The sequence below is a fragment of the Schistocerca serialis genome, chromosome 2, assembly GCF_023864345.2.
Source record: "Schistocerca serialis cubense isolate TAMUIC-IGC-003099 chromosome 2, iqSchSeri2.2, whole genome shotgun sequence".
Lineage (NCBI taxonomy): Eukaryota > Metazoa > Arthropoda > Insecta > Orthoptera > Acrididae > Schistocerca > Schistocerca serialis.
In genome coordinates, this window is record NC_064639.1 from 458,712,463 (window position 1) to 458,725,457 (window position 12,995).

A 12,995-nucleotide genomic window follows, 5' to 3' on the forward strand; every position below is an offset into this window, starting at 1 on the left:
GGATTACCATTTAACCATCATGCGAAATTTGTATTCAACAGGCAAAATTGAGAAGTCTGGTGTAGGAGTACTAATTCGAAACAACAAAAATCAACGGAGTGATTATTATTTAACGTCATTAGGTCGCTCATTGAGCATTCCTATGCAGTACTGTCACTGGTGACGAGTTATGATGCCTTTATCGTTAAATTCCTAAAAAGAAATGAAAGGTTGAGCCCCACCAAAAGACGTAAACTCGAGCAAAGAGTAGTGTGAACATAATATTTTATATCTGATAGCTCCAAAAGTGTGTTTTCGCTACGAATTCTGCCCCAAGGGGTGTGTGCAACACAGCTGGAATTTTTTGCCAACAACTGAGACACCTTGCGGGCGCAGTGTAAGAAAATCGACCCACAAAACTACATCACGTGTGCTACTGCATGATAAGGCACTCTGTTGATTTGAGAAAACAAAACTATCCAAGAGATTGATAGGAAAGTCATCTCTGAGGCACTTGTATTGATAGGGAAGTCCTGTCTCAAGCACTTGTCCCTCTCATCATATACTCGTAAAATTTTGCATTTCCCGCTCTTGATCGATCAACCGTCAAGGCAATTCATTTCTAGACGAAACTGCTTTTCAGCCTACACTGATTTAATGACATCGTTAGAACCAGTAGGTTTCTATGGGCATAGAATTTCTAAACTACTTTAGGATTGTCTGATTGTTTTAGATATCGTGAATGCAAATCCTGCTGCTGATTAATTTCTCTTTGATGATTACTATTGCATTCAGTAAACTAAAGGAAAGCGCAGTTAAAATATTCACTGTACTAATACAAATTAAATTCAGATTACTCCGAAACATCACGACGGCAGTCTATCTTAATAAAGCATTAAGCGTCTGTAAGACGACTGAGCATGTTTTAACACGAATTAGTAGGATACTATCGACTTTTGACTTCGAAAATATCTGTGTTTACTTCATGTTCTGTGTCATTCGCAAGTATTATGAAAATGTGGCAGTTCATAAATAAAATTACGTATTCACAACAACAAAAATATGTCGGAAGAAAACAAAAGTGGCATTATGAATTTTGCAGTACCGTAAGGTTTTCGCTCTGACACTAAGGGGTACTGAAAGTAGCCAGAGGAATTTTGCTCGAGCTTTGTCTTACGATTCCCTTATTAAGTTTGTATCTGCCTGTTTGTAGCTCTGCTACAAAAGAATTAATAATCTGGCTTTCAGCGACTCTCGAAAGGCGAACACAGGCAGTGTGCACCTGACAGGCAAGCACGTTACCTAGGAGCTAGCGAATAGGTGCGGTGTGTTTGACTTATTTATTGGCCTAGTAGCTCCTATGACAGATCAATCGCAACTTAAGAGGCGAGAGTAGTTGTATTTCCCGTGTGGAACGACTTTCGTTAACTCAAAAGGATTAACTGATATCCCTTATCTCACACTCCAGAGAAAATCACTCACATTATTCAATTGAAATGACACGATAATATCAAGCGAATTTAGCAGGATAGTTCTGTGTCATCAAGGAAGTAACTCTTCGGTCACAGAGTTGCCAAACATATTCTGCACTGTTGCGAAGTTTCAGTGATACCGTCAGGAAGGATACCAGCTGATGTGTTCTGTGAGTGACCTCGGAAGTGACTATAGCTTCGTCTCAAGGTTGCGGGTGGCAAGGGCCGCAATATCCTTATTATATAAGTCTTATTCGTATTTCTGTAACTAGGTTTAGGGGCTAGAGTGTAATTACTTGTAATGCATCGATGCACTGAGTGCAAACTAAATGTCATAAATTGATAACTTCGACAATTATTTGTGTTTTACTGTCTTAATTGGACCGAAACCTTGAAAGCGTATCCACCAGACACGATTCACAATTTTGGAGCTTCTCCAGCGGTTGAGTTGGCAACTTATCCTTGCTGTACAATATTGTTACTGAGATCACTTTCATTGGCACATCCGCCACAAGACAGGCATGGCCTGGCTTCTTGTTGTCATCTTTTCTGACGGATATTCTGCCTTTGCTCGAAACGTGAAGACTTAAAGTGAATTCGAATATTCCATATGTCGAAAATCTGATATTTCTATTGCTCCAGCTCTAACATTAAAAAAAAACCAGTTACAATAATCGCCAGAAAAGCGCCTGTGAACCAACAATTAATAATGTAGTCATAAAGTTTTCTGACATGGCGGCACGACGGGAACTAACAGACTTTGAACGCGGAATGATAGTTGGAGCTAGATGCATGGGACATTCCATTTCGGAAATCGTTATGGAATTAAGTGTTCCAAGATCCGCAGTGCCAAGAGAATGCTGAGAATACCAAATTTCATTACCCTCACCACGGGCAACACAGCGGAGTTTTCGTAAAGTTGTCAGGCAAGCAACACTGCGTGCGTAACCGCAGGAATCAATGTGGGACGTACGACGAACGTATCAGTTGGGCCGTGCTGCTACATTTGGCGTTGGTGGGCTAAGGCAGTAGACGACCGACACGAGTGCTTTTGATAACAGCACGACATCGCCTGCAGCGTCTCTTCTGGACTCTGAGCATATTGCTTGCATCCTAGACGACTGAAAAACCGTGTCTTGGTCAGATGAGTCCCGACTTCATTTGGTAAGAGCTGATGGTTAGGGTTTTAGTGTGGAGCAGATCCCACGTAGCTATGGGCCAAAGTTGTCAACAAGGCACTGTGGAAGCTAGTGGTGGCTCCATAGCCGTGTGGGCTGTGTTTACATGGAGTGGACTGTATCTTCTGGTCCAGCTGAGCCGATCGTTAACTGGAAGTGGGTAAATCCGGCAACTTGGAGACAATTTGCCGCATTCATGGACTTCATGTTCCCAAACAACGATGGAATTTTTATGGATGAAAATACTCCATGTCACTATGAAATACTCCCTATTATACCCACCATTATTGACTAGTGGATTGTAGCTTAACAGTTTCAAATAGTTTGACCGTGTGCAACTGATAAGGCAGATCGGTTAATAATTGCACGAGAGTTGATTCATATCAGTTACAACAAAGCTAATTAGGATGTCAGGTAGTAATAATCGGTACATACTTTGTTGTTAATGTTCTATGTCTTTTGTCTAAACAGCACGAATGAGGCAGTTAGGCAGTTACTCCCTTTATCTGACAGAGTAATACCGTTTAAGTCATGACCGGTCCCCTATTAGTGTCGTGTCCGCCCCGATAGCTGAATGGTCAGCGTGACGGATTGCCGTCCTACGGGCCTGGGTTCGATTCCCGGCTGGGTCGAGGATTTTCTCCGCTCAGGGGCTGGGTGTTGTGCTGTCTTCATCATAATTTCATCGCCATCCGGCGTGCAGGTAGCCCAATGTGGCGTCGAATGTGATAAGACCTGCACCAAGGCTGCCGGACCTGCCCCGCAAGGTGGTCTCCCGGCCAATGACGCCAAACGCTCATTTCCATTTATTACTGTCGTCACACGCCAATAATCTTCATGTGGCATTGAATAGACAATCCAAATCGTGGGTGTCCGGCGAGGTTGCCGCGTGATAACAGTGCACAAAAGAAGACTGAAACAAATCACTCAATTAACGTCATTTACGTATTTGCTGGAGGTCAGATCCACGGCTTTGGGTAACACACAACAGTGAATGCTCTCTGGCGCACGCGACGCTCGAGTATCGATAGTACTTACTGCGACAAGCGTGAGGCAAAAATATATTGTTGACCCCTTACAACTGGGCCACAATTGTTCGCGATTTGTTTGAAGAACGTTGTGGACAATTCGAGCGAACGAACTAGCCACACAGATCGTCCGACATGAATCCGACTGAACATTTATAGAAACACAATCGAGAGGTTAGTTCGTGCAAAAAATCCTGCATCGGCGACACTTTCGCAGTCATGGACGGCTGTAGAGGCAGCATGGCTCGGCATTTCTGCAGGGTTCTCCCAGCGATTTGTTGAGTCCACATCACCTGGAGTTGCTGCACCATGTAATGCCTCTTCCTCGGACTAGAAATGAAAATCAAAAATTAGTTCCAAAATTTCCAAAGATTTCCCAAAAACAAGTTCCAAATTCCATGAAAAATGAACAAGCAAACAAATTTACAGTTAACACTATTATTAGGATATTAACCAGTAATTGAATCAGGAATCTAATACTTAATAATTTATTAAAATACGAAAGAAAGATAGGATTCCAGTAAAATAAAACTCAAAATTCAAAATTATAGTAAATCACAAAATCATTATAATTAAAATTCGCAAAGTAGAACCAACGTTCCCAAAGAATACTCCGTGTGAATACTCTTTGAGATTCATGAGTAATGGCTAAGGATAATTCAATCCATTGTCACTACGTTACGAGAGTTAGCCGAAGCAGGTCATACTTTTGAATGCTCGTATATGTAGGCGCAATTAGATTGTTTTTTCAGAATTTAATATTGCGATCTACTATGACGCCGTGAAACGATACTTTGACTTCAAATATTACGTTATTTAGAATTCAGGTAGAGGACTTGCATATATTAGACAGAAGTGAATTTTAATAAGATAACCTGAAGTTAACACTATTTAGAAACACAGATAGACAATTTCATTCGTAATAACTAATGGACTATGAAACTTGGCGACAGTTACGAAGCATATAATTTATAATTCCCCCCCCCCCCCCCCCCGCCCCCAACACCTGGGAAAGCTTGTTCCTCACGGCTCTGTTAGGAAGCGACTAATATAGTGTAATAAACCAGCATATCGTGTCAATTCACGCACTTATCATCCAAGTTGTACAATATTACGTATTTATAGAGATAACGTGCTGCGATATTATTTGACTGAAGCGCTCGGCGCTTATATAGAAACACCTTGACGTTACGAATTAATAACAGTGTTACGACTGATTATAGATTTGAGATTACAACCGGTCTATAGGGAATTTGGTGTCGCTGGAACTAATTTGAACTTATTATTAATATTTAAATAGCAACTGATGAACCATCGATTATAAACGATTTAATTACGACATTTGGTGAAGTTACGCGTATTGACCACCACAGCCACTTAGGGGTCGCGAGTTCAGTTCATCAATGTTCTGTTTGAAACGTCGATACCGATACATAAGAAGTAATAGTCTCATTGCTCTACTGCTGAGTGTTAGCCAAGACCGAAGATCCGAAGGACATTACAACCACTTCGGGAAAAGGAGGTCCGACGCGATTTTAGGAGGTATACGATGACTTTTGTCACATCAGCATCAGTGCAGAATGAAGTATGGACATTCGTCGACAGGCAACACACGGCAATGAGTGTTACAGTGCTACTTTTAGTCGTTACTGGTGAGTTAAACTGTTCTTTAGAACAGCCAAAATGATAGGTAACTTCCACGGTAATATGAACGCAGTAAAATAGTGTATCCTCGGTATCTGTGCAGCCCACTCGTGACTAAAATAACAGCCACGCACTGACAACTTGTTGTTTGGAAAACTGTGACTTTCCAGTCACTTTTGATCTACATCTACATCTGTATTTATATTCCGCAAGACATCCAACGGTGTGTGGCGGAGGGCACTTTACGTGCCACTGTCATTACCTCCCTTTCCTGTTCCAGTCGCGTATGGTTCGCGGGAAGAACGACTGCCGGTAAGCCTCCGTGCGCGCTCGAATCTCTCTAATTTTACATCCGTGATCTCCTCGGGTGGTATAAGTAGGGGCAAGCAATCTAATCGATACCTCATCCAGAAACTCACCCTCTCGAAACCTGGACAGCAAACTACACTGCGATGCAGAGCGCCTCTCTTGCAGAGTCTGCCACTTGAGTTTGCTAAACATCTCCGTAACGCTATCACGCTTACGAAATAACCCTGTGACGAAATGCGCCGCTCTTCTTTGGATCTTCTCTATCTCTCTGTCAACCCTACCTGGAGGAGGAGGAGATTAGTGTTTAACGTCCCGTCGACAACAAGGTCATTAGAGACGGAGCGCAAGCTCGGTGAGGGAAGGATGGGGAAGGAAATCGGCCGTGCCCTTTCAAAGGAACCATCCCGGCATTTGCCTGAAGCGATTTAGGGAAATCACGGAAAACCTAAATCAGGATGGCCGGAGACGGGATTGAACCGTCGTCCTCCCGAATGCGAGTCCAGTGTGCTAACCACTGCGCCACCTCGCTCGGTACCCTACCTGGTACGGATCCCACACTGATGAGCAATACTCAAGTATAGGTGGAACGAGTGTTTTGTAAGCCACATCCTTTGTTGATGGACTACATTTTCTAAGGACTCTCCCAATTAATCTCAACCTGGTACCCGCCTTACCAACAATTAATTTTATACGATCATTCCACTTCATATCGTTCCGCATGGACAGTTCCAGATATTTTACAGAAGTAACTGCTATCAGTGTTTGTTCCGCTATCATATAATCATACAATAAAGGATCCTTGTTTCTATGTATTCGCAATACATTACATTTGTCTATGTTAAGGGTCAGTTGCCACTCCCTGCACCAAGTGCCTATCCGCTGCAGATCTTCCTGCATTTCGCTGCAATTTTCTAATGCTGCAACTTCTCTGTATACTACAGCATCATCCGCGAAAAGCCGCATGGAACTTCCGACACTATCTACTAGGTCATTTATATACCGGGTGATCAAAAAGTCAGTATAAATTTGAAAACTGAATAAATCACGGAATAATATAGATAGAGAGGTACAAATTGACACACATGCTTGGAATGAAATGCGGTTTTATTAGACAAAAAAAAATACAAAGTTTAAAAAATGTCTGACGAGAATAGCAATAATTAGCATAACAAAGTAAGACAAAGCAAAGATGACGTTCTTTAGAGGAAATGCTCAATATATCCACCACCATTCCTCAACAATAGCTGTAGTCGAGGAATAATGTCGTGAACAGCATTGTAAAGCATGTCCGGAGTTATGGTGAGGCATTGGCGTCGGATGTTGTCTTTCAGCATCCCTGGAGATCGATCACGATACACTTGCGACTTCAGGTAACCCCAAAGCCAATAATCTGACGGACTGAGGTCTGGGGACCTGGGAGGCCAAGCATGACGAAAATGGCGGCTGAGCACACGATCATCACCAAACGACGCGCGCAAGAGATCTTTCACGCGTCTAGCAACACTTTTTTTTTTGTTCTAATAAAACCCCGTGTCATTCCAAGCATGTGTGTCAATGTTTACCTCTCTATCTACATTATTCCGTGGTTTATTAAGTTTTCAAATTTATTCTGACTTTTTGATCACCCGGTATATTGTGAAAAGCAATGGTCCCATAACACTCCCCTGTGGCACGCTAGAGGTTCCTTTGACGTCTGTAGACGTCTCTCCATTGAGAACAACATGCTGTGTTCTGTTTGCTAAAAACTCTCCAATCGAGACACACAGCTGGTCTGATATTCCGTAGGCTATTACTTAGTTTATCAGGCGACAGTGCGGAACTGTATCGGACGCCTTCCGGGAGTCAAGGAAAATGGCATCTACCTGGTAGCCTGTAGAGTTATGTGATTTCTTGCCCATCCGAAGTGCACAGTCTCTCGTGTGCACTTGTTTGAAGTAGACCATGGCTGTAGTTAACCACGTAACGTAGTTAGTTCCTGCTGCGGTTCACCTTGTGTGCTGAGACGAGCTGGCGGTGAGGCAGGCTGAAGCTGTGCGAGCAGCGGTGGTGCGCGCGGCTGGTGCGCGGCCTGTCGCTGTCGCTGCTGCTGGGCGCGGCGTGGCTGCTACTGGTGGCGGAGGCGGGCGCGGCGGCGCTGCCGCCCGGCGGCCCGCTGTACGCGCTCGTGCTGCTGCTGGCCGCCTCCCAGCTGGCCGCGCTCGCCGTCGCCTGCCTGCGCCTGCCGCCGCTGCTGGGCTCGCTCTTCGCCGGGCTGCTGCTGCGCAACGTGGGCGCCGTCCAGCCCCAGGGCCTCTACACGCTCATCGCCGCCATCGTCAGGTAAGCAGCGCTGCTAGCTTCTTTTTGAGGTCACTAGTAATCTGGTTTCAGGCGGCCTGCCACGATTTCTTGCTGTCTGAAAACCTCTTCGTTTCTCAGAACATCACGAGCAACATCGCCAGTTACACTCATCATAAACAGTGCTGTATCCAAGAGTACGTGATCAATCCACTGCAGATTGGGTGGGTGTGCCACATACCATCAGCTGTGCCAATGATTATTTTTTCAAGCTCGGCAGATCACGCAGGGAACCATGAGAAGAAAAAAATGGTTCAAATGGCTCTGAGCACTACGGGACTTAACTGCTGACGTTATCAGTCCCCTAGAACGTAGAACTAATTAAACCTAACTAACACTAGAACATCACACACATCCATCCCCAAGGCAAGATTCGAACCTGCGACCGTAGTGGTTGCGCGGTTCCAGATTGTAGCACCTAGAACCCCTCGGCCAAACCGGCCGGCCCATGAGGAGTCTTGCATCATGTCCATCGGTTTATATAAGAGGCCCATAACTGCCTGTGGTGGCCAGTACGACGGCAGGTAGAGCATTATCTGAACGTGCACTATTCCCAGGCCACACGTTTAAAATCTACACTACTGCCAACCAAAAATGCTACACCACGAAGATGACGTGCTACAGACGCGAAATTTAACCGACAGGAAGAAGATGCTGTGATATGCAAATGACTAGCTTTACAGAGCATTCACACAATGTTGGCGCCGGTCGCGACACCTACAACGTACTGACATGAGGAAAGTTTCCAACCGATTTCTCATACAGAAACAGCAGTTGACCGGCGTTCCCTGGTGAAACGTTGTTGTGATACCTCATGTAAGAAGGAGAAATGTGTACCATCACGTTTCCGACTTTGATAAACGTCGTCTTGTAGCCTATCGCGATTGCGGTTTATCGTATCGCGACATTGCTTCTCGCGTTGGTTGAGATCCAATGACTGTTAGCAGAATATGGAATCGGTGGGTTCAGGAGGGTAATACGGAACGCCGTGCTGGATACCAACGGCCTCGTATCACTAGCAGTCCAGATGACAGGCATCTTATCCGCATGGCTGTAACGGATCGTGCAGCCACGTCTCGATCCCTGAGTCAACAGATGGGAACGATTGCAAGACAACAACCATTTGCACGAACAGTTCGACGACGTTTGCAGCAGCACGGACTATCAGCTCGGAGACCATGGCTGCGGTTACCCTTGACGCTGCATCGCAGACAGGAGCGCCTGCGATGGTGTACTCGACGACGAACCTGGGTGCACGAATGGCAAAACGTCATTTTTTCTGCTGAATCCAGGTTCTGTTTACAGCATCATGATTGTCGCATGCGTGTTTGGCGACATCGCGGTGAACGCACATTGGAAGCGTGTATTCGTCATCGCCATACTGGCGTATCACCTGGCGTGATGGTATGGGGTGTCATTGGTTACACGTCTCGGTCACCTCTTGTTCGCATTGACGGCACTTTGAAAAGTGGACGTTACATTTCAGATGTGCTACGACCCGTGGTTCAAGCCTTCATTCGATCCCTGCGAAACCCTACATTTCAGCAGGATAATGCACTACCGCATGTTGCAGGTCCTGTACGGGCCTTTCTGGATACAGAAAATGATCGACTGCTGCCCTGGCCAGCATATTCTCCAGATCTCTCACCAATTGAAAACGTCTGGTCAATGGTGGCCCAGCAACTGGCTCGTCACGCTACGCCAGTCAATACTCTTGATGAACTGTGGTATCGTGTTGAAGCTGCATGGGCAGCTGTAGCTGTACACGCCATCCAAGCTCTGTTTGACTCAATGCCCAGGCGTATCAAGGCCGTTATTACGGCCAGAGGTCGTTGTTCTGGGTACTGATTTCTCAGGATCTATGCACCCAAATTGCGTGAAAATGTAATCACATGTCAGTTCTAGTATAATATATCTGTCCAATGAATACCCGTTTATCATCTGCATTTCTTCTTGGTGTAGCAATTTTAATGGCCAGTAGTGTATTTCCTCAGATAAACGATTCGAAAGGACCTATCATGGGGCTGTGAGTCTGGGTGGTCCTATAGTCACACTGCGCACCACGCCGTTCGTAAGGATACCAACATTGCCTGTAGGTGGCGGCTATCGATGCAGGAAGGCACACATGCCCGACATGTGGGATCTGGTTGTCCAACACGAATGACAAGGAGAGGACACTAAAGGATTGTCTGTCACATGAGAGTGGACCCAATGGCAAATGAATAGGGTCCATTAAGCAGCTGTGCCAGCCAGTATGACAGCATGTAGCATCAACAGAGCATCACCTGAACCTGTACTATACAACGTCTCTTAACTACTAGTACCATTGTCAGGCAGTTGCATGATGCAAATTTCGCCACATGCCAACCGTCACAAAGCCTGCCATTCACAGCCCCGCAGCGTCGAGAGCGCCACAAAGAGTAGCTTGTGGTGTCCACCAATCTGGTGTGATGGTGTGTGGAGCTATTCTATGCTGCATGTCCACCGTTAGTGTTCTCAGTGAGCTCTGTGTCAGCTGCAAATCACTTGGATGAGGTCCCGTAGCCAGTAACCTTGCTATTCGAGAACGCCCACGCCAATGCCCTATTTCAACAGGACGACTCTTGTCCTCATACAAGTGCCACCTCCTGAGCGCGCCTTGCAGCCGCGGATATTCTGCCATGGCCAACGACATCGCCTGATCTCTCCCCGATCGCGAAATGTGGAGTACCATGGTGCGTGTCTTTCGGACTCCACCTCCACACACCAATCTGTGGGATTTGAGTGCTCAGGTACAATAGGCATGGGATAGAGTATCTCAATATTACATCCGAGACCTGCACAACTCCATGCCTTGACGACTGGATGCTCGTCATTCGGGAGGACGACGGTTCAATCCCGCGACCGACCGTCCTGATTTAGGTTTTCCGTGATTTCCCTAAATCGCTCCAGGCAAATGCCGGGGTGGTTCCTTCGAAAGGGCACGACCGACTTCCTTCCTTCATCCGATGAGACCGATGACCTCACTGTTTGGTCTTCTCCCCTAAACAACCCAATGAATGCTCGTAATCACAACCATGGGAGCTCGATGTCCTATAAATACGTCGTTGTGTGGTGCTATATATGTTGATGCTTCATAGTTGAAAGTCTAATCAGTTCATATGTGTGCTACCATCCACCTGCCCGCCAACAATGATCGCAGCCCTCCTCGTCCTTCTGGGTGCAGCTCTTCTTGTGAGGATGAGTGTATTTGCTGGCTGCCCCAAACCCTACGGTCCTCCACAATTTCTGACCTCTACAGCTCACTATATGCATCGTTCACTCTACGAAGAATCACAGCACTGTGGTTCAAGGAAGCAGCTGTTTCGACAAAAGTCCAAAGACCGTGTATGACTTCTGAACGATATTCACTCGTTTCCGGTCGCTGTTAACATTAGCTTTCAATAATATGTCCCAAGAGTCTCTTCATGGAGCTTACCAATAAATTTAAATTATTTCACATTCTGTTAAATACACCATTTCTGAGAACTTTAACCCCATGCGATCAAAGAGTCCGCGGGTGTGCTGCCTGACACAATATTTCGGCGATCGGAAATGTCGCCATTGTCAGGTGCGCTGACGAACTAAGCTCCTGAGGGCGCGCGGCCGACTTAATTAAACCCAGTGCTGGTTCCCAGTCCTTGCTAATATTACAACCGCAATCTCGGTTGATGAGATCGCCCCTGTTGCGGATTTCTATGGCCCCTCTAACGACGCTGTCCCAGTATCTGGAAGTCTGTGCCAAGATCATGGTACGTTCGTACTCCATCGCGTATTTCTCGGAAAAACAGTGCTCTGCAACCTCTGGCTTTTGGGATACATCAGTCGAATGTGCCTCTGGTGTTCTCGTCAACGATCTTCGATGGTGCGCACTGTCTGTCCAATATACGTTTTCCCACATTGACATGGAATCTGAAAGACGCCGGCCTTCCGCAACCCAGATCATCTTTGACACTTCCCAGCAACGCTCGCGTTTTATTGGACGGGCAAAAGACAGTTTTTACTCGGTGCTTCTTCAATATGCGTCCGAATTTTGCCGATAGTGCTCCAATGTACTGCTTAAAGACAGTGGTTGCCTCTTCCTCCGTGACTTCTTCCCTCTCCACAGGCTGTACTGCTGTGGTGGTTAAAAAATGGTTCAAATGGCTCTGAGCACTATGGGACTTAACATCCGAGGTCATCAGTCTCCTAGAACTTAGCACTACTTAAGCCTAACTAACCTAAGGACATCACACACATCCATGCCTGAGGCAGGATTCGAACCTGCGACCGTAGTGGTCGCGCGGTTCCAGATTGAAGCGCCTAGAACCGCTCGGCTACAACGGCCGGCTGCTCTGGTGGGGTGGAGTTTACGGTCGAGCGTTAGTCCGACGTATTTTAATGTGTTCATTAATCGGATAGGGGATTGTAAATGATGAACTAGAAGTCATGGAGCCTGAATTTGCGTGTGGTCCGTCGCATTATTATCGCATGCGTCTTGGAAGGGTTGATTTTAAGAAGCCACGTGTCGTGTCACGAGGTAAACTTATTGAAATGGAGCTCAAAGGATCGTGAGAATTTCTGGAAGGTAGGATGCAGGTCTTGGAAGGCGGTGTTGTCGGCGAGATGGAGCAGGTTAAGGGGAGGTTGGTTGTTGGTTGATAGTATGAAGAAGGGCACTCAACAGAGAGATCGTCAGCTCCCTTATTAAACTAAAAGTATTTAAAATTACATACCAAAAGATAAAATATCAAATACAAACTCCGATCCGCTATGCTCCATTCTCCACTTTCACATAGAGGCACGCAGTGGAAGAGACTCAATCATTTTGTAATCTTCATTGCTAAAATAAACAAACTATAACGAGACAACAGTTAATACGGAACTCTTACTAGTTGATCATTGGGAAAAATAGGATGAACTAGCCATCCTAAAAACACATTAAAATGTAGGTCGGATATTACCCAGAATATCAAAACATGAAACACATTCATTTCATAGGCTCCTGAAATAGAGGGCAGATTATCTGGCAAGCCGGTTGCAACTCTCGT

The 12,995-nt window shown here is 45.6% G+C and overlaps 1 protein-coding gene across 1 annotated transcript in view; it reads left to right on the forward strand.

The window, feature by feature from the left end:
- LOC126456088 (sodium/hydrogen exchanger 9B2-like) overlaps positions 1–12,995 on the forward strand; it is a 123,883-nt gene that overhangs the window by 41,768 nt on the left and 69,120 nt on the right. Inside the window, exon 4 of the mRNA XM_050091844.1 lies at positions 7,633–7,929. Within this exon, the coding sequence (XP_049947801.1) occupies positions 7,633–7,929 (297 nt within the window). The remainder of the gene's footprint in view (positions 1–7,632; positions 7,930–12,995) is intronic.